General features: G+C 40.9%; 1 protein-coding gene across 1 annotated transcript in view; it reads left to right on the forward strand.

Annotated features, from left to right (window-relative positions):
• Nucleotides 1-1,232: 1,232 nt before the first annotated feature.
• The window catches only part of MAPK1 (mitogen-activated protein kinase 1), a gene marked incomplete at both ends in the record, with an annotated part of 104,983 nt that continues 84,294 nt past the window's right edge, over nt 1,233-21,921 (forward strand). The window contains one exon of the mRNA XM_084246407.1: nt 1,233-1,351. Coding sequence (XP_084102533.1) covers nt 1,233-1,351 — 119 coding nt within the window. The remainder of the gene's footprint in view (nt 1,352-21,921) is intronic.

Raw genomic sequence — 21,921 nt, forward strand, 5'->3', positions numbered from 1 at the left:
GGAAGTCTAGAAGGTTTTCAAGACCACAGTGTTAGACAATCAGGAAGCAGGGCTTTCCGCCATCTTTCCTCTCCCTCCAGAAATGGCATGTGAAATGGTTCAGAAGTTCTGGCTGGATCATTATCTGTCTCAGAGTCTTAACTACGCACCTACTTCAGGATTCCGGTTGGGTTGTTATTTTTCAACTTTTTGTTTGTCACTATTTCTGAGCCTCAGTGTATTTGTCTCATTTTCTCTAGATCTTGATGTTTTGATTATGGCATTTCTACCTCTGCATTTACATTTTCAGTATGCATTATATTTAAATTTCAATCATCTGTATAATCTGGGTTTAATGTATTCCTACACCCACTCTTGAACCCCTTACTCCCCTTTACATTTCTTCAGTGCACATACATACCTACATACACATGCACATAAGCATACTTTGTCTATCTTTTCCCCCTAGAATGTAATTTCTGTCAGGAAACACTTGTTGAACCAACCTCTTTCAGGTTCCTGGCTCTTACCAGACTCTCTACTTTTTGGTCTGAACCTTTGTGTTCACACTTTCTCAGTACGCAAATCTTCCTCGGTCTCAGTCATGCCTTTCAGTTTCTGACCTAGTCCCGGGGGCTCTGAGGTTGTGTGTGGGCCACGGACTCACACAGGTCGTCAATCTCCACTCGCTGCGCCGCGTCGCTCTCTGGCTGAGTAAGGAAGCGGCTGCTGGGCTCTCCGTGCCCCCGGCCGTTTCTCAGGCTCAGTCTTGTGGGTTGTCCCGACACCTCGACGTCCTTCAGCATCTTAAGAGCCGCCTCCCACGCCGCCTCCCCAGCGAGCGCACGTGACCGCGCCGGACTGCGCCTCGCCTGCCGGGGGGGCGGCGCCTCGAGGCCACCGCAGCCGCCTCCTTGAGCTCACCGCTTCCGCTGGCCCGCGCGGCCCCGCCCCCAGGCCGCAGGGAGCCAATCCGTGTGTACGCTTGTTGGCCCCGCCCCGGCGCCCTCCTCGGAGCGCGCCCCGCCCTCCGCCCGCCGGCCCGCCCGTCAGTCAGGCAGGCAGGCAGGCGTCTGTCCGGGCGGCCTTGGGTGCTTCAGCTCTCTTGCTCATAGCGGTCCGGCTTCCTTCCCGGCCAGCGGCGGCGGCTGCATCCGCGGCGGCGCGGTCCCTCCGGGAAGCGCGGCGTGGGCCGAGCGGCGGCCGCGGAGGGGAGAGCCCAGCGCGGCGGCGGCGGCGGTCTGGCAGCCAACATGGCGGCAGCGGCGGCGGCGGGCGCGGGCCCGGAGATGGTCCGCGGGCAGGTGTTCGACGTGGGGCCGCGCTACACCAACCTTTCGTACATCGGCGAGGGCGCCTACGGCATGGTGTGGTGAGTGTCCGCGCCACGCTCGGGCTGGGCGGCGCCCGCCCGCCGGCCCCACCGCCCGGGGCCGCAGCGACCGTAACCGCGGCCTCGTCGGCGCCTCAGCCTGCCCCGCTGCTGCGACTCGGACCCGGGGCCCGGCAGCAGAAGGGGCCACGGGCGGGACCGCGGGCGGGTCGCGGTTTGGGTATTCGCAGTGCTTCCTAGGCCCGCCCTCTCCTGCCCCTGGAAGATGCGGGGCGGGGTGTGCAGAGGCTGGGACTCCCACCCCGGGCGAACCCTAGATCCCCCCAAATGGGCTGCGCGGATTTTACTTTCTGGGTCCCTGAGAAGGGACCAGACGGCCCCCGCCTCCCCAGTTCACTAGCGTCCTGGCCTTTTTGTCTGCCGATTGTAAAACCGGGAATTCCTTCCGAAGGTTGTTGGTGGTGGTAGTGATGGAGAATGTAGTCTTGAAAGCGGTTCTCCTTGGCATGGGAACACCAAAATAATAAATTTTTCTTCCGTCTTCCTTGTTTTCCTCCAACGAGGCTTCCATTAAATATCAATCGTGGTGCTAATGTTGCTCTTCTGCGCAGGCTTTTTAAACAGTGTTAGTGACACACCAGTGTTGGTTGTGGAATATCCCAATCTTCAAGTTTTTAAAATGGATTTAATATCGTACTGTTAGCTTTTCAAGAAGACAAGTCAGCATCGTTCTCTTGGTTTAGTTGAGTCGTTCGGAGTTGGAACTAAATTTGACTTTTTCTTTGTTGAATTCTCTTACCAACATAAATGCATCCAGACATTTTAGCACAATTCCTATGTCCTTTTCTTGTTAATGTTAGTGGTCAGTATGTGTGCAGCCTTGATGGAGTTCTTGAAGAATCACAAGATCGCTCATCTTGATCCAGATCCCTCAGAAATGTTCGTGGAATGAGGGTGATGGTATTGTTTTTGTTAGAACAAACTAGCCTGGAGTGTTTTATGCCGATAAAGTCTTGTGGATGTGTACACTCCCTTACACCTAAATTTTGTGTCTTTTGTGTAGAATGAAGGAAGCAAACTACTATTTATTGAACTCTTGTGGCAGTTACTGCGCTAGGTTCACTATTTTATTTGAACAACCATCTTAAAGGAGGTAAGGTGGTATCTTTTTTTCAGGTGAGAGTATCTTGAAGTGAAGCCAATTCCTAAGGTCAGATTTAAGATTGTAGAGTTAGATCTTATTTCAAATGCTGCAGCACTTCTCCATTACACTCTTTTTCTTGAGTAAGATTATCAACAATCTTAGAATTTTACCATGTTACTGTGTTAGAAGCAAGTCTATTTCAGAAACATTTTCAAATTTGAATGATCATAATTTTAGAAATACCATAGAGGGCGTATTTTACCAAGTGTCTTAGCGTGGTGAAGGACTAGTTAGTTCATGTTCTTATTTAAAAAAGACAAGTTGAATCTTGAATATTTTCATTATCTTCTGGAGCAAAAGGCTTCCCATTATATAACTATGAAAATTAACATGAGTTCAGAGGCTAAGGAACCAAAAGAGAAATTAAATTAGGTCAGAATTAAAAGAAATAAGACCCTAGTAAGTAACTGAAAGTACTGGCCCCCAGCATCATTACTGTTATACATCTTGTGATTGCACCATCTGGTAGGTAAAACATATCTCATTATGAGAGGCTCAGAATTTTCCCTCACATTTTCTTACCTTAAAAAAAAAAATTAACTTCTAAAATATGGACTGAAAAATTCTTTCGGCTTAGGACATTGCAACCAAAAGATCTTTTTTTTCCTATCTGGTAAAATTTTTACTAGTCTGAAGGTCATTTAGATCTCGTAATTTATTTCTATCGTTGCTACAGACTTATTTCACCTAAGTTTCCACCAGATGAAATGCTAAGTTCTCTTACAGTGATTTTCCTTTCTAAGTAAAATGTAAATATAATTGAATTAGAATTCTGGTGTATCCTAGTAAGAAATTAATCTTTATTGCACATTATTGTCATTTAACAAATGTTGACATTGTTGGGTTTATAGAGATCATCTTAGTTGAAATGCTACTATTTGAATAATGATATTTTTAAAGACAATGCTTCCAGAGGGTTGAAGATTTTCTGTTGCTTTCATTTCGTGAATCAGTTCATTAGGAATTTTGCCTTCTCTTTTCTAGTCATTATGTGGAGGATATAAAGATGAAGAGTGGGGTTTGTGTTGCACCTTTAAGAGTGGATGTGCATTTGGTAGACAGATAATAGGTGCAAGTGACAGTTTGTGTTGTGGAATCTAGTTCTGGAAGAATACTTGAGTGGCAAACTAGTGAATTTTAAAGTGACTGAGTTTATTGTAGGGAGGTAAGAGAAAATGGGGTTGGTGTAAGTAAAGAGGGAGATGCACTGGATAAGGGTTTTATTCTGGGCCTCCTATTCACAGGTCTGTACAGCCAGGCCATGGATCTGCCCTATTCTTTTAAATCAAGAAGTTGATCTTATAAGCTTATTTCCATATTGTAGATAGCCAACGGGTTTTATAGCTTTCCCTCTGTCTCTGGTGGCAGTGCTTCTCATAGTACCACTGTCAATAAATGTCCTAAGTGAGTTCATCTATGAGGAGGAGGCTCTTCAGGGTCCTGCAAGCACCTTCAGTGTTCCCTTCCTGCACCATCACAGTATTAGCAATGAACTTCAGCTGTTTTCCATGACCTTGGATTTAAATCTTCACTCTGTAGTATCATGTGCTCATGGGATCCAACTGACTCCCAACCCCAGATGATGAGATCTTAAAGGCAGATGCTGAAAGTGGTAGGTTGAATTTGGATTTGAGAGTGACTTATGAAACAGGGTTTGGTGATTGATTTGGTGTTGGTATAGTTAATCCCAGGACTTTAAGCCGGGGAGTCTGGGATGATGGTGGTGCCATTACCTGAGAGAAGGAATACTGTAGACAAAGCAGGTTGATTAGGGAAAAGTAGTGAGCTCTGGTTTGGACTTTAAATTTTTGATGCCTGTAGGCCATTAAGATATATCCAGAAAGCATCTTGAAATTTATAAGAGCAGTAGAAGCTGGAGATAAAACTTTGTGTAAGTAGTTGTCTTGCTTTGAAGAACAAAGATTCTTACTTGAGGTAATTACTGGCTAGGTGAAACTGCTATTACCTTCTCTTAGGTAATAATAGCACCACTGTCCTCCCAGACTCCCCATCTGAAAATCTTGGGATTAACTATACAAATACCAGTGTTGGTATTGGAATACCAATGTTGTATATCTTCATCTTTTTAGTGAATAATCCATGGCATTCAGTAGATTTTGAGGAATTCATTATTCCAGAGAAATTAAGAACCACTGAAGTAGACCATAAAGACCAAAGAAGTTATTGGCAAATAATTTTAAGAAGTGGGCAAAAATAAGAGGAAGCTGAGGATTGAGAATATATAAATCAAGAAAAAAGAGTAAAAGATAATATAAGGAGGGCCTCCCCGGTGGCGCAGCGGTTGAGCGCTGGGTTGCGAAGCTGCCCGCAGCCTCTGCAGCGCCGGTTCGATCCCCGGCTGCTCCCCGGCCACCAGAGGAGGGTCCCACATGGTGCGCAGACCTCTCCTGCCGCCCGCTGCTCCCCTCAGCAGTGTACTTCTGTCCTTCTGCCTGCTCTGCTCCCCACTCTGGCTCTGGTGAATTCTCTCACCCTCCCGCGCTTCTGACTGTACCCAGTGCATGTATAAACAAAACAAACAAACAAACAAATAAATAAATAAAAATAAAACATGCCTCTATTAAAAAAAAAAGATAATATAAGGAGAAATCAAAGTTGTATTCTTGAGTCTTAGTTTATTAACTAAGACAAGAATGATCTATCAATATTTTGGATACATTGATTTTTTTTTTTAAAGATAGATTGATTGATTGATTTATACAAGTCTGGGGTACAGACCAGATGAGCAGGAGGATGAGAGGATTCACCAGAGATAGAGCGGGGAACAGAACAGGCAGACTGACTGAAACACACTGCTGAGGGGAGCAGCTGGCAAGACAGGAGAGGTCTGCCGCGCCATGTGTGACCCTCGCTGGCTGGCTGGGATTGAACTGGCACTGCAGAGGCTGCGGACAGTTTCACAGCGTGGCGCTCAACCGCCTGCGCCATTAGGGGAGGCTCTACATTGAGGTTTTTTTTTTTTTTTTTTTTAAAGATTATTTATACAAGCATTGGGTACAGTCAGACGTGCGGGAGGGTGAGAGAATTCACCAGAGCCAGAGCGGGGAGCAGAGCAGGCAGAAGGATCGAAGTACCCTGCTGAGGGGAGCAGCGGGCAGCAGGAGAGGTCTGCGCGCCATGCGGGACCCTCCTCCGGTGGCCGGGGAGCAGCCAGGGATTGAACAGGCGCTGCAGAAGCTGCAACACAGCGCTCAACTGCTGCGCCACTGGGGAGGCCCCCTACATTGAGTTTTCAACACTCTGAATGTGACTGAGAGGCTATAGGATCATCTCCACAGATAAACTAACCGAAGTCCCCAGAGTGAACAAAATGAGAAAAATTTGAGAATTGAGCCAAAATAATGTCAGCAGACATTCATGTTACAGAAGAGGAGAGAGGAAGCATGGTCCGAGAGATCAGATGGTGGGAGTGTGCATTATTTAAGGAACCAAGGGAGATAGGTAGTCATTAAGGAATTGCTGTTGAATGCTATGGAGGGCAAACAGTATGGTTTGAAGATGACCTATTGGACTTGACTTTAAATTCTCTTAAAAAGGCAGATTGTTCCAACCAAAATTTTATTGTGATCACTTCCCTCATGGTACAAATCCTGTCCCACCTAGATTTTTGTGATTATGCCAGACTAGTAGAACAACCATCTGTTTAGCATTTTGTTTTTGTTTTGCATACATCAATTAATGCTCATAACCAAAAGTGATTCATTACCTTATAAATTAGTGAGGAAACTTGAGGCAGGTTAGTTAACTTGCCCAAGGACACATGGCTAGGAAGTGATAAAGCTTCCCGGTTTGTCTGGTAGAGTTTTAATAGCAGAAAATACGTGTTATCTGCTTTTGTGTCTATCACTTTTTTGGCCTTTTTAAAACCTTTCATGCAAGGTCATTTTCTCAGAAGTCATTTGGTGAACATCTATTACATGCCAGGATGTACATAGTCCTTGCCCTTTAGCAGCACTTAGTCCAAATAGTGAGATGGAGTTGGGCATTGATAATTAATACAAACACGCTCCCAAAGCTATGCAGGAGCTGTCTTGTGGGGCTATCTTTGTATGGCTTTACAATCTTTTATACTGGGTGTTGATGATTAGACATTTGCCTTGAGAAGTGCATTCTAGGTAGAAGAAAGTGAACATGCAAAGGCACAGGGTATGAAGATCACCTTATGGCAGATCATAAGGTGCCTTAGGCAGGTAGCTGGAATTGAGCGTATTATTTACTAAGGCGATTGGACTTGATTTTGTAGGTGAAAGTCATTAAAGAATGGCCCTCTTTTGCTAGTTCCTCATCAAATTTTATGAGTTGGTTCACCATCTTTTTTTCTATTTTCTGCCTAATCTCCTTTCTGCTTATCTAGAGGTACTCAGTAGATAATATTTTTTAAATCCCCTCTCCAGGGGTATTTTTAAATATATGTAGGTTGTTTTGTTTTGTTTTGTTTTCTGGTTGTTAACATTGATTGGAGAGTACTACTGACCTGTGTGTATGTAGGGGCAAAACCTGCACTGCTGGGATCGTCCTCCAGTGGAGAATTGTTCTGTTAAGATACCAGTTATATGCTCCTCCAGCTCAAGAAACACTGAAACCTGGTCAACTCTTACCTTCCTCTAAGGCTTATTTCCATAAACTTTCACTTATTATGCTCTGTTAATAGCACTCCCTCTTTCCTTGAAATTCTGCTGGGTATTTGTACCAACTGTGTATATACTACTGTCAACCTCTGTACCTGAATTCAAATTCTAAGTTTTGCTTGATAGAAAATCCACTGTTTCTGAACAGAGTATTAAGTGCAAGTAAAATATAGATCAAAATAATTTTTATATAAATAACCACTCTAATAATGTACTCCTGGTGGTTAGTTACAACTGATATGCCATTCCCATGTATTTAACTTGTATGTTCTCAAATTCAAATATTTATAAAGATACTTACTTGAAGCTTCTGTAAGCTGAGTTTTCCCAGGAACCACCTGTAACTATTTCTCATCTTGCTCCCATTGATGTATCTACTTATTAAAAAACCTCTCTGATTCCCCAACAAATATCCTGCCTCCAACCTACTCCACCCACTCATCCACCTCACTAATAACCCTGAGATGCTTTTTCTCCCCTTTATTTCACTTTGCTGTTTTACTTCTTGGAACTGAAAGGAGAGATGTTCTCCAAAGTCCTGCTCAGATTTTCAGCCTTAAGGTATGCTCTGGGTTCTGAACCCATAGCAAATAGGAATTGGAAAGTGGGTATAGGGGTGTTGGGGGTGTCTGGATAGGTTATGCCATTACCAGCTGACTAACGGTAGATGCAGGCCTGCCTTGCTTTATGTGCTGTGGTTTCTAAATCATTTTCAACCTGATACTAGAGACATTATCTTTTCACTTTACAAATAAGAAAACCAGGTCTCAGGCATCTTGCACAGCCAATAAATATATAGCAGAACTGAGATTTATCTGAATACCAAAACTTATGACTTTTTGTTTAAATTGCTGTTACAACCAAGCTACCTGGAAACATGCTTCATGTAGCCTGGATTCTTGAATTCATCTGTATCAAGTATAAAATACGATTTCCATAGCTGACTTGTGCCAAGTGAGAAAGTGGCAGAGAAAACAATGGATACCTGGAAGAGGTGAAGGAAGGTTAGGGTCAAAGCTCTTAGGTTTTGTCAAGATTATAGTTTTGATTTCTATATTCCAATAGTTGTTGATTTTCATTCATTCAGTAATATTACTAAGGGTTTACCTGACCTATGTTCTACATAGGAGGATCAGAGTGGTGCAATCCAAAAAGATAAACTCATGAAATTCACAGCAGTATGAATGGAGTTAGAAGGGATCATACTCAGAGAAATAAGCCAGAAAGAAAAAGAAAAATATTGGACAGTTTCACTTATAGGAGAAATATAGGGGAACCAAATATGGGATCAGGGAAAAATAACTAACTAATTAAAAAAAAAAAAGCAAAATTTGCAGGCAACCATAAATCATAGCCATTTTACAAGAGAGGGGGAGGAAAAGGGATCAGAACAAGAGAGAAGAGAACAAGGGACTCTTGTGATGGTTCACAGGTGAATTGGTGGTGGGAATTTTATGGGGAATACACAATGATGTAAAAGATATAAATTTAAAAAATAATAAGAAAAAAATGGTGAACAGATGTGGATTTTACTCTTTGATATTTATAGTCCAACAGGAAAATAATGACATTTACTGAGTATGATGAGGCACAGAGTGCTACCAGAGATTATAAAAGGTGGATGTGAGATATTTTGAGAGGTAGTTCTTGGAGGATTACTTAGAGTGGTGGTTAGGCAGGTACCCAAAGAATAACTTGGAACTAAGAGAAAGGTAGGGTAAGGTGGTGGAATGTTTCAGGCACTATCTTGTTGAAAATGGATTGTAAAAATTGAGGAATTTGTGATTAAGATCCAGGCATCTTTCTCATTGTACTACAGAGGTAGGGAGTGCAGTTAGAGTTTCAGGTATGGTTGGAATCAGGAAATAGAAAATAGACCAGAACTAAAGAGAGATATTAGCAACAACCCGATAACTGGGGGATTTTAATATTCCACAACAATGAATAGATGAGCAAGTGAATAAATAAGGAAAATATAACTTTGGATGAGGAGATAGAACTAATAGACTTAATAGATAATTACAGAACACTCCACCCAAAAAAACATTGCATGCACAATTCTTTTTAAGTGCACATGGAACATTTTCAAGAAAAAACATATGTTGGGATACAAGACAGTTGTCAATAACACTGCAAAGATTGGAATCATACCAAGTATTCTTTTTGAAAATGCCATGAAGCCAGATTTCAGCTATATTTAAAAAAAAAAACACTGGAAAAACATCACATGGCAAGTAAACAATATGTTGTTTATTACCTTTTGGATTGAAGAGAAGATAAAGAGAAATAAAAATATCTCAAGGATAATACAAATGAGCCAACAAGCTATCAGAATTTATGGGATACTGGAAAAATGATCTTAAGAGAGAAGATAATTGCAATACAGGTCTACCTTAGGAAGCAAGAAAAATCCCAAATAAACAACTTAATATTATACCTAGAGCAACTTGAAAAAAGAGGAATAAACAAGACCCAAAGTTAGTAGAAGGAAGGAAATAATAAAAATAAGAGTGGGAAATAAATAGAAATCATAAGGACCATACAAAAGATCAGTGAAACTAAGAGGTGGTTCTTCAAGAAGATAAAATTGATAAACCTCTAGTGAGGCTCACAGACTGGGAAGGGAGGGAGAATATTAATGAAAAGAATTTGAAGTGAAAGGGGAAATTTCCACAATGGCATATAAATACAAAGAATCAAAAGAGATTACTCTGAACAACTATAGCAATAAATTTGATAATCTTGAAGAGATGGACAGGTTTTTAGACCAATACAGTTTGCCAGGGTTAAACTAGGAAGAAATAGAATTGTTGAATAAATTGATCATAATCATAGATATTGAAATAGCAATAAAAAAAACTCCCCCCAAAACAGAAGCCCAGGGCCAGATGGCATTTCAAAGAAATTCTATTAAATCTTTAAAGAAAATACCCATCTTGCTCAAATTATTTCTAAAAATCCAAGAAGCAGGGAATCCTCCTTCATACATTTTATGATGCTAACACTACCCTAATACCAAAGTCAGACAAAAACAGCGCAAGAAAATTAGACTTCATCCTTGATGAATACTGATTAGGGATTCTGAGTATTTATAAAATTCTAGTAAATTAAATTCAACAATGTATCACAAAGATTATATGTTATGATCAAGTAGGTTTTATTTACAAGGATGGTTTGATATCCGTAAATCAAGGCAATATGTTATATCAACAAAAGAAAAGATAAAAATCATGTATCAATAGGTGCAGAGAAAACTTTTGACAGGATTTGGCACTCATTTATGGTAAAAACTTGTTTAATACAAGGTGGGAATAGAAGGAACCTACCTCAATATAACAAAGGCCATATATCACAGACCTAACCCAGTAAAATACTTAGTGTTGATAAACTGAAAATTTTTCCTTTAATATCAGGAATAAATCAAGGTTACCCACTTTCACTACCTTTGCTTAATTTAGTATTTGAAGTTTTATCTAGTTCACACAACAAGTAAAGGGAATCCAGATTGGAAAAGACTTATTCACAGACCACCTGATACTATTTATGAGAAACCCTAGATTCCACCAAAAATTATTACATACATTAAATGAACACAACAAAATGACAGGTTACAAAATCAACATACAATAATCTATAGCATTTTAATATACAAAAAATGAAAGAAAAAGTAAAAAATTAAGAAAAAGGGACCTCCCTGGTGGCACAGGAGGTTTAACATCAGCACTATGAAGCTATCTGCAACTACTGCAGCATGAGTTCAATCCCAGGCCAGGGAGGTGACCCATGTGGCGCAGCAGACCTCTTCTGTCTCGCCCACTGTTCTCCTCAGCAGTGTATTTCAGTAGATCTGCCTGTTGTGCTCCGCACTCCACTCTGTCTCTGATGAATCCTCTCATGCCCCACACCACTGGCCTGTACCCTGATTCTTGTATGCATAAATAAATCAATCTTTTTTTTTCAGGTTTATTTATTTATACAAGAACTGCAGTACAGTCAGAGGTGCAGGAGGATGAGAGAATTCACCAGAGACAGAATAGGGAGGAACCGAACAGGTAGATGGACCGAAGACACTGCTGAGGGGAGCAGCGGGAGAGGCAGGAGAGGTCTGCTTCACCATGTGGGTTGTTCCCTGGCCAGCTGGGGATCAAACCTGCACTGCAGAGGCTGCAGACAGCTTCACAGCATGGTGCTCTACCCACTGTGCCACCGGGGAGGCCCCTAAATAAATCAGTCTTTAAAAAGAAAAATTCCATTCACACTTGCTTCTAAAAAAAATAAAATATCTAGGAATTAACTTAATTAAGGAGATGAAGGACTTAAACAATAAAACCTCAGCTAAAGGAAATTCCTTATGGAAAACATTCCATGCTCATGGATGGGGAGAATCGTATAGTCAAAATGATTACCCTGCCCAAAGTGATAGATAAATACAATGCAATCCCTATCAAGACACCAACAATATTTTTTTTAGAGAAATGGAACCATAAAAGGCCTCAAATAGTGAAAGCAATTCTGAGTAAAAAAGGGAAAAATGGAAGCATCATGTTACTTGACTTTAAATGATACTATAAAGCAGCAGTAATTAAAGGACTGTGGTGGTGGGATAAAAAATAGATACCAGATCAATGGAACAGAGTTAAAAGCCTGAAAAATAAATCCATGTTTATATCAATAATAATTCTTTTATTTTTTTTAAGATTTATTTATACATACAAGAGCTGGGGTACAGGCCAGAGGTGCGGGGTGGGAGAGTGGGAGTGAGAGGATTCACCAGAGACAGAGTGGGGAGCAGAATAGGCAGACTGGCTGAACTACACTGCTGAGGGGAGCAGTGGGTGAGACAGAAGAGGTCTGCTGCGCCATGTAGGTAGCTCCCTGTCCCAGCATCTAACTCATGCTGCAGTGGCTGCTGATAGCTTCTTAGTGTGAGACTTAACCCCCTGTGCCACCAGGGAGGCCCCATCCTGGTTCTTGATAAAGGATCTACAACCATAAGTTGTGGGAAGTAAAGTAGGGTCTCTTTAATAAACGTTGTGAAACTGGACAGCCCCCACACATAAAAGTACAAAGTTGGAACATTCTCTAATCCCAAGCACAAAAATATGTCCAGAATGAATTAAAGTCTTAGGTGTAAGATCTGTGGCAATAAAATATATGAGAGAAAAATTAGTATATGTTTCATAACATTAATGATAGATGTTTTTGGAGGCTTGACCATCCTATGGTGAAGGAAATAAAAACAAGAGCAAACAATTGAGATTACTTCAAATTTGAAAGGTTTTACACAATTAAAGAAAATATAAATAGATTAAAAAGACTGCCTGCTCACTGGGAGATATTGACACATAACTGACAAGGGGTTAATCCAAGTTATACCAAAAAAGCAAACAATCCAATCAGTAAATGAGTAGCATTTTTCCTTTTAATACTGGAGATGCAGGTCAAAACCATCCTGAGATATCTCACACCTGTGAGAGTGGAACATATTAAAAAGATCCCCAACAAGAAGTACTGGAGAGGATGTGAAGATAGAAGAACCTTATTACGTTGTTGGTGGGGATATAAACTGGTGCAGCCATTTTGTAATGTAATCTGGATTTCCCTTTAAAAACTGAAAATGGAAATACTGTATGGTCCAACAATCCCACTCTTGGGCATCTCCATGAAGAATATGAACGCATAAACTAAAGACTATGCTTTACAGTGTTTATTGCAGCACTATTTACAATAGCTAGGTCATGGAAACAACCTGAGTTCCTACTGAAGTGATAGATTATTGGATTAATAAAGTGTGGTATAGCCACATATGGAATGTGAGTCATAAGGAAAGATGAAATGTTGCCATTTATAGCAAAATGGAAGGCGTTCAAGGGAATTGTGTATAGTAAAGCAAATCAGAAGACAAACTCAGATATTGGGTGTTTACATAGTGGATGATCTGGAAAAATACCTGTCAAACTAGTGAATATGAGTGAGTTTAAAAGGGAAGGGAAGAGGAATTAAGGGCCAAAGTGGTAAAAGAGATGATGGGGAGTGGGAACAAAAATAGTTACTTCCCTCCCACTTTATATTTACAAAGTCTTCTTGCACCCTTCATCTCTGCACAACTGGTTCCCCCACCTCTTTCTCTTTTACCATTTCCCCATGCATTTGTCTGAATGCTCACCCTCACTTCCAAAAGGTATATGTCTTGAGCCTCCCCTGGTGGCGCGGCGGTTGAGCGCTGGGCAGCAAAGCTGCTGGCCTCAGATCCCTGGCCGCTGGCGAGGGTCCCACGTGGCGCGACAGACCTCTCCTGCCATGCAACTGCTCCCCTCAGCAATGTATTTCATCAGTCTGCCTGTTCTGTTCCCTGCTCTGGCTCTGGTGAATTCTCTCACCCTCCCGCGCTTCTGACTGTACCCAGTGCTTGTATAAAGAAATAAATCTTAAAACAACAACATCAGCAACAACAAAAGGTATATGTCTTTAGTTTATTGACTACTGAAGGCCGGGAGCACTGTGAATCCGGTTTCTGGGGAAGAGAATCTGATCCAGCCTGGGATGTGTCCATCACTGGTGTCAAGTTGAGGGCTAAGGTGGAGTCATTTGCTAATGCTGAACATTCCTAAGGTATGAGGGGTCAGGTGAAAATGTCAGAAGATATGACTACTGACTTTCAGATTAATAAAGTTCTTGTTGCTGCTTCCCATGATCTAGTTGACAACTGGTGTCCCCAGTTGCTATTCAACTTGAGAGAGATGGGAGGTGGGAGATTGTTTTGGGTTGCTTTTAGGAGTTTTGTCATTATATCTCTGGCAGTATGGTGTGGCAGCTAAACACAGGGGCATTTATTTAAAATTTATTTAATATCTGATGCATCTATAAAGTGATATATATGTGAGTTTTGTCACCTAATAATAAACACCTAAGAGCTTGTCACACACATAGTAACTTCTTGATCAGATTGTCTCAGGCCAACATTGGGATTCCCTGGACACACCCTTTACTCCAGGGTTTTATCCTTTTGGGACTGTGTACAGTAGAGTGGCTGAGAACATGGCCTTTGACTGAGGCAGGTTGCCCAGTTTTGCCTTGATTTTCTCACCTATCGGAAAGGGTAGTGTTGTGAAGATTAAATCTTATTTGTTTTAATAAATATGCCTGGTGAGACCCGAGTCCTCCTTCATCTCAATTTCCAGGAATACCCTCTTGGAATGTAAAGCACCTTGTCCAGAAATGAAAATGTTACGCTTGGGGTCACACAGGTTTGTGAAGTTCCAGTTGTGTGGTTTTGGGCAACTTTCTTCCCCATTCTTTGATCAAAGAAAGAACCTCTTTTTGGACCTTGTTTCTGCTCTTCCTCAAGAGTGTTACAGTGTAGTGGGAACAGAAGGAAATAAATTACTGTGTAACATGGTAAAAACACTTTTATGAGATTACTCAGAACAGAACAACTAACTCCACCTGGATTTACTTTTTTTTTTTTAAATAATAAATTTTATTTTTATATTCCCCATACAATTGCAGCCCCCCCATTCTGACCCCAATCCCTCCCAATTCAATGAATAGTGGATGTATTAGGCAAGTTCAAATTGTGCTTTACACATCAGTGAACATATAGTCCCCTGGGAGCATACCTATGGGATGCCTGCCTGGATGATTAGGAGTGACTTGAAAGAAAATTAGAAAAGCCTGGTCAGGGCCTTGACTTTAAGTTCCCACTAATGATTTTTTCTTTATTTCTTTTTATAGTACTTATCACAAAAGCTGGTCTAAAATACTTTTTTTCAAATTCTGTTATGTTATTTAATTTTAAATGACCCTGTTTTTCTACATTGAAAAAGGTTGCTTATGCACAATTTTATTTTTTAGGTGAATTACTCTTTCCATTCTTATTGAATGAACAGAAAACACCTTTGAGCAGTTATATAGTAAGCAGATTATATTTCTTTTTTCTTAAATATGTCCGCTAAAATAATTTTTGTGATCTTGAAACCATAATTCTCCCTCCTTTATAAGAATCATATTCTGTTGTAAGAAATAAAACTTTTGATTGACATAAAAAGATGGTGGAACATTATAACCAAGAAAATTAATCTTTTTTCTTAGCCAGTCAGGATTCTCTACATAAATGTAAATTTTGTTCTCTACTTTGCATCTTTTTTTAAAAAAAGATTTATTTATGCATGCAAGAACTGGGGTATAAGTCAGAGGTATGGGGGCGGTCAGAGGATTCACCAGAGAGAGTGGGGAGCAGAACAGGCAGATCTACTGAAATACACTACTGAGGGGAGCGGTGGGCGAGGCAGGAGAGGTCTGCTGTGCCAAGTGGGGTAGCTTTCTGGCTGGCTGGGGATAGAACTTGTGCTTCAGTGGCTGGCAGTGGTTGGAGATAGCTTGATAGCACTGTCTTTAACCTCTGTGCTCCTGCATCATTATTTTAATTACTAGTATTGATGGGTTTCTGCTACTATGCCCAGGTGCTGATGTATGAGTTCAATGCAAATTTTGAGAATTCCTTTTAAGGCCAACTGAGGGGGGCAGGCAAATTGACAGAATATGAAGACTGCAGCTCCTACCACTTACGAAGTTCTCCCATTTTGTTGCCTGGACCTTAATTTGAGTTAATAAGCTCTTTTAAAATGCTCATCTTCCCTGTGTGGAGTGAAGCCTTGCTCGCCCCTCTATAGATGCTGATTTTTTTAAAAAAACTTGAGAGTAAATGGCTATACAATTTCTTACACCCACCTCCACCCGCAGGCAGTAAGGAAAAGGAGCTTGTTTCTGTTTTTCTCTCTTTAAATAGCTATATAGACATAAAATTCATAAAATTTAAAGTTTTCAATTCAGTGATATTTTTAGTAAATTTTACAAAGTTGCCCAACCATTTTCCACAACCCAGTTTGAGAACATTTCTGTCATTCCAAAAAGTTCCCTCTTGTTTAATTTCTTACTCCCACCCCCACCTACAGGCAACCCTGATCTGCTTTCTGTTTTATTGTTTATAGAATTTTCATAAAAATGGCATCATTGCAAGATGAAGTTTTTTATATCTGGTCATTTCTTCACTTATAATGAATGTTTAAAGATTCATCCATATTGTTGCCAGGATTAGTACCTTGTTGCTTTAATTGGATTGACATTTCAGATTGTGAACATTTAGAGTATTTCCAGTTTTTGTCTGTGATGAACAATGCGGCTATGAATATTCATCGATAAGTCTGTGTGTGCTTTGTTTTCATTGTCTTTTGGGTATCTAAGAATGAAGTTCCTGGCTTAATAGGTGAGTAATGTATGTGTGTTTTGTTGGCAGGAGATTGCTGAAATGATTTTATTTAAACCTTAGTAAGACTACAAATTTATTCACTGCATAAATAAGAATACTATGTGCTTACCGCTAGTCTAGGCACTGAGATAGAGTGAGAAAAACTTAGTTCTTGCTCTGGAGCTTACTTTTCAGTGGAGAAGATCGACTATCACATGTATATAAATTTTACTGACAATTGCTATGAAGAAAAATAAATTGGGTAGAGTGGAAAGGGGGAGGCATGCTTTTGTTTTCCTGTAATACATTTGAGGCATTTTTAATACTACACATTAGAAAAATTGTTTTAAATCTTAAATGTAGAGAAGTCTGTTTCAGAGGTTTTTCCTTAAGCCATTGAGAGTAAATTGATATACAGTGACCCATTTCACTAAAACACATCACTGTATTTTCACCAAACAAGGACATTCACCTATACAATCTTAACATAACTGTCACCATCAGGAAATTAATACTGATACATTACTACTATGTACTGTTCAAACTCCCATACAGTAACCACATACTGTGGTTAGTTGTCCTGTCTCTTTAGTCTCCTTCAGTCTGGAGTGGTTCCTTGGACTTCTTCAGCTTTAATGCTTTTTTGATGATTGTGATTCTGACTTTCAAAGAGATCACCAAACTATTTTGTGAAGTAGCTGTTCTATACATTTTACATGTATGAGGCAGTCCAGCTCTTTACCTCTTTACAAACACTTAGTTTTATCAGTCTTTTTCATTGTGTGATAACTCTTTATAGTTTCACTTTGTGCTTCCCACATGACAGATGATGATGTGTGTTGTTGTTGTTTTTTTTTTTTTAAGATCTATTTATTTATTTATTTATGTATTTATGTATGTATTTATTTATTTATTTATTTATGCGAGCACTGGGTACAGTCAGAAGCGCGGGAGGGTGAGAGAATTCACCAGAGCCAGAGCAGGGAACAGAACAGGCAGAGTGACGAAGCACACTGCTGAGGGGAGCAGCGGGCGGCAGGAGAGGTCCACACGCCATGTGGGACCCTCGTCCGGCAGCCGGGGATCGAACTGGTGCTGCAGAGGCTGCGGGCAGCCCCATAACCCGGCGCTCAACTGCTGCGCCACCGGGGAGGCCCTGATTATTGTGTTATTTAACTGAAGAGCTTTTGCCTAATGGCTGGAATGAATATTAATGCTGCCATTTTGACTTTGTAAACAATTATAGGCATAATGAAACAGCAGAGTTTCAGAGAAAGGGAAATATATAGTATTCAGTAGAGCTGATTAAAAATAATTCTGAAAAATATTTGATTTATTACAATCACATTTATAAAAGAAATACATTTAGTTGCACTGCTTAATAACACAAGAGCAATACATTTCTCCAGTTAATATCAAAACTGCCATTGAACACACTTGAAGCTTGCAAAGTAGAGTTTAAAACCTATAGAACTTACCTTGACCAGAAAGATTAATCTTGATTCAGTGACTAAGTTGAGTCTACAGCTATTTTTTGCTTCAATAGAAATGGGAAAATGTTCAGTTTGGGGTTTATTTGAAACTTTTTTTGTTTTGTTTTGTTGTTTTATTTATACAAGCACTGGGTACAGTCAGAAGCACCAGTGAGAGAATTCACCAGAGGCAGAGTGGAGAGCAAAGCAGAGCAGGCAGACTGATGAAGTACACTGCTGAGGGGAGCAGCCGGCAGCAGGAGAGGTCTGCGCGCTATGTGGGACCTTCGCCTGGTGGCTGGGGATCGAACCGGCGTTGCAGAAGCTGCGGGGAGCTTTGCAACCCAGAGCTCAACCACTGCGCCACCAGGGAGGCCCTTTATTTGAAACTTTTCACTTTTTAAATCTAGCAGTGCTGAACCTATCCTCAAGTAAAGTTATGCTTCCTCCCAGTAAAATCACCTTTGGTTCTGTTCCATACTTGAAGCATATGTTTTTTGTTTTTTAGGATAATGTAATCCTTTTCACAAGTTATTTGATGTTATGTTTTACGCTAGTGAAAAATCAGTTGATAGTAATATTAGATTGATTCACGATTGTTGCCAAGAACATTTATTTCTTTATTGAGCCATTCTGCTTGTGTTAAATGTTGCCAGTCTTTTCAAGCATCTTTTCAGGCCAACTCTGGTTATTTAACCATTCGTGTGTTGATAAACGTGACATTCTTTAGGAGTGTTATAAATTTGTTTCTCTCTTTAGTCCAAAGGGAACAGGGAAGAAAACTCATTTGTGGTTCTTTGTCCATTCTAACGTGACAGCTAGGTAGAGCCATATGTTTATTGCCTACAAGGAAGTATAAGACAGAATCAGTCATAAGAAGGGCAATGTTTTATGGAAACTAAGAATGCAGGCAAAATGAGTCATCAAAAACTGGTGAATTGTTTGTCTAACACCTTAGAACTTAATATTTACCTATAAAAATGTAAATTGAGAAGTCCAGCAAATGGTGACAAAGTGAAGAAGTTAGGCTCACCTTCTGTGTGTACTTACAACTAAATTGCAACAAAACAAAGTCAATAACCCCTGAAAGATAAACAGAGGACTGCAGCATACTCCAGGAGCATTGTGTGGCAGAATGGGGTTGGAAAATTTATTTTATTTTTTAAAGATTTATTTATGCATACAAGAGCTGGGGTACAGGCCAGAGGTGTGGGGGGTGGGAGGATTCACTAGAGACAGAATAGGGAACAGAACAGGCAGGCTGACTGAAATACACTGCTGAGGGGTGGGGTTTCTCCCTGGCCGGCCGGGGATCAAACTTGTGCTACAGAGGCTGCGGATTGCTTCATAGTGTGTAGCTTAACCCCTTGCACCCACCAGGGAGGCCTTGAAAAAACTTTAATTGAACTGTATTTGTAATGATAACGGACAATACAGTTATGAAAGGCTACTGCTATTTTTTGCTTCAGTAGAAATGTGAAAATGTTCAGTTTGGGGTTTATTAGAAATTGCACTATTGGAGAACTGTAGAGATGGGAGTGCAGAATGATTATTGGCTTAAACCAGAGACTCTGAATATAGAACAGCTGGGGCCCAAACCAGGCAGAGGAACCAAGTTGGATCACTTGTATTTCCTCATAGAATAGGCTTTTATTTGTCGCCTGAGACTGATACTCAAAATATCTGCCATTACAACCACCCCAGGGGCTAGACTGAGACAACAGATGAACACTTCCACTAACCAGAATTTAAGCACTTGGATCTTAATAGGAGCAAGAACCTCAAGTCTCTGTACAGGAGAAACAAAGAGAATGATTCTTATTTTGTTTTTTTGTTTTGTTTTGTTTTTAAGATTTATTTATTTATTTATACAAGCACTGGGTACACTCAGAAGCTCAGGAGGGTGAGAGGATTCACCAGAGCCAGCAGGGAGAGCAGAGCAGGCAGACTGCTGAGGGAGCAGTGGGCGGAAGGAGAGGTCTGCACGCCATGTGGGACCCTTGCCCGGTGGCCGGGTATTGAACTGGCACTGCAGAGGCTGCGGGTAGCTTCACAACCCAACCCTCAACCACTGCGCCACTGGGGAGGCCCTGATTCTTATTTTGTGGCCCTGTCTCTACTACCCAGCATTGCATCTAGGATTCAGACATAACCTAGAGATTTGACTGGCATGAGATACTTAACTGAGGAGTTGACCACAAGGATGGGATCACTGTGGATTACAATCCTAACCCCTTTCTGTTATCCCTTGCCTGTACTGGTTCTTCTGCCTCCGGAAAAGGTGCAGAGGCAGCAGTCTGAAAGTTTATCCCTGTTACAACTTACAAAAACTAAAAATGAAGAGACAAAAGAAGAAATCACAAATGCTGGAGCAAAAAATCCCTGAATGTCTCCTTTCAGCAGACCTATGAAGTATGACTCATGAGGTTTTTTGGTTTTTTTTGTTTTGTTTTGTTTTGTTTTGTTTTGTTTTTAAAGATTTATTTAATTATTTATACAAGCACTGGGTATAGTCAGAAGCGCGGGTTGGGAGAGTGAGGGAATTCACCAGAGCCAGAGGGGAGAGCAGAGCAGGCAGAGTGATGAAGTACACTGCTGAGGGGAGCAGCAGGTGGCAGGAGAGGTCTGCGCGCCATGTGGGACCCTCACCTGGCCGTGGGGGATCGAACCGGCACTGCAGAGCTTCTCAGCTTCTCACGCAACCGCTGCACCTGGGAGGCCCTGACTCATGAGTTTTAGCAGTTACAATAGTGTTTGCAAATTTAAGAAAGTGGATGATGTAAAAACAAGAACAGAATAAAGACTTAGAAAATGTGAGGATTTTGCAATTAGAACCAATGGATCTAAAACATAGTCTAACCAAATTTAAAAATACAGTAAATATCTTAATGGCAGACAAATACAAGCAAGCAACAGAGAATTAGTAAACTTGAAATCACAGTGTTGGAAAAAGCACAAATATAACATTGAGAAATACAATTAAAAAAATGAAAGTAGTGCAAAATTCCTTGGAGACAAGCTAAGGAAAAATAACATCTGTATCATGGAGAAAGAAAAAGGCACAGAAAATTTATTTTAATAAAATAAACCAGGTGTCATGATGTAAGAGGCACATAGAGTTTCAAACAAAATAATATCAGACAGACACACTCCAAGACACGTTGCAGGAAAACTGTTGCAAGCCAATGACAAGGAAAGAATATTAAAAACCTCACAAGAGGGTCTCCCCGGTGGCGCAGCGGTTGAGCGCTGGGTTGTGGGGCTGCCGGCGACCTCTGCGGCGCCGGTTCGGTCCCCGGCTGCTCCCCGACCACCGGAGGAGGGTCCCGCACGGCGCGCAGACCTCTCCTGCCGCCCGCTGCTCCCCTCAGCAGTGTGCTTCGGTCCTTCTGCCTGCTCTGCTCCCCGCTCTGGCTCTGGTGAGTTCTCTCACCCTCCCGCGCTTCTGACTGTACCCAGTGCATGTATAAACAAAACGAACGAACAAACAAACAAACAAATAAATAAATAAAAAAAATGCCTCTAAAAACCTCACAAGATAAAAGGGTGACTGCTGAGGGAACACCCATTAAATGATCTGCTGACTTATCTGTAGAAATCTTATAGACAACAAGGGAATTTCAGGAGATATTTAAAGTACTCAAATAAAAGATGTCCACCTAGAATCTGTTACCCTGCAGCATTAATATACAAGACAGAGGGAAGGGTAAGGAGCTTCAAAGAAAAGCAAAAACTCATAAACTTATTAATAAAGAACTGCCCATATAAGAAATGCTAATTGAGTTATTATATGACAACGGAACAACCAAAATAGAGGTAACAGTCTTGTTAATTATATAACATAGAGAGGGGGGAGAGTAACATTGTGACCCGTGAGAAGGAGCTTGAGACCAGACCTTCCATTGTGTGACATGAATAGTTAGTCCATCATATTACTAACTTTAGCAAAACCTTCAAAAAAATATCAATAGGAGATAATAGTCTTAAATGAGGAGCTATACTAAATAGGCTGAATGGAACTCATAACTTCCAAGTGG

Source organism: Talpa europaea (assembly GCF_964194135.1).
Source record: "Talpa europaea genome assembly, chromosome: 10".
NCBI lineage: Eukaryota > Metazoa > Chordata > Mammalia > Eulipotyphla > Talpidae > Talpa > Talpa europaea.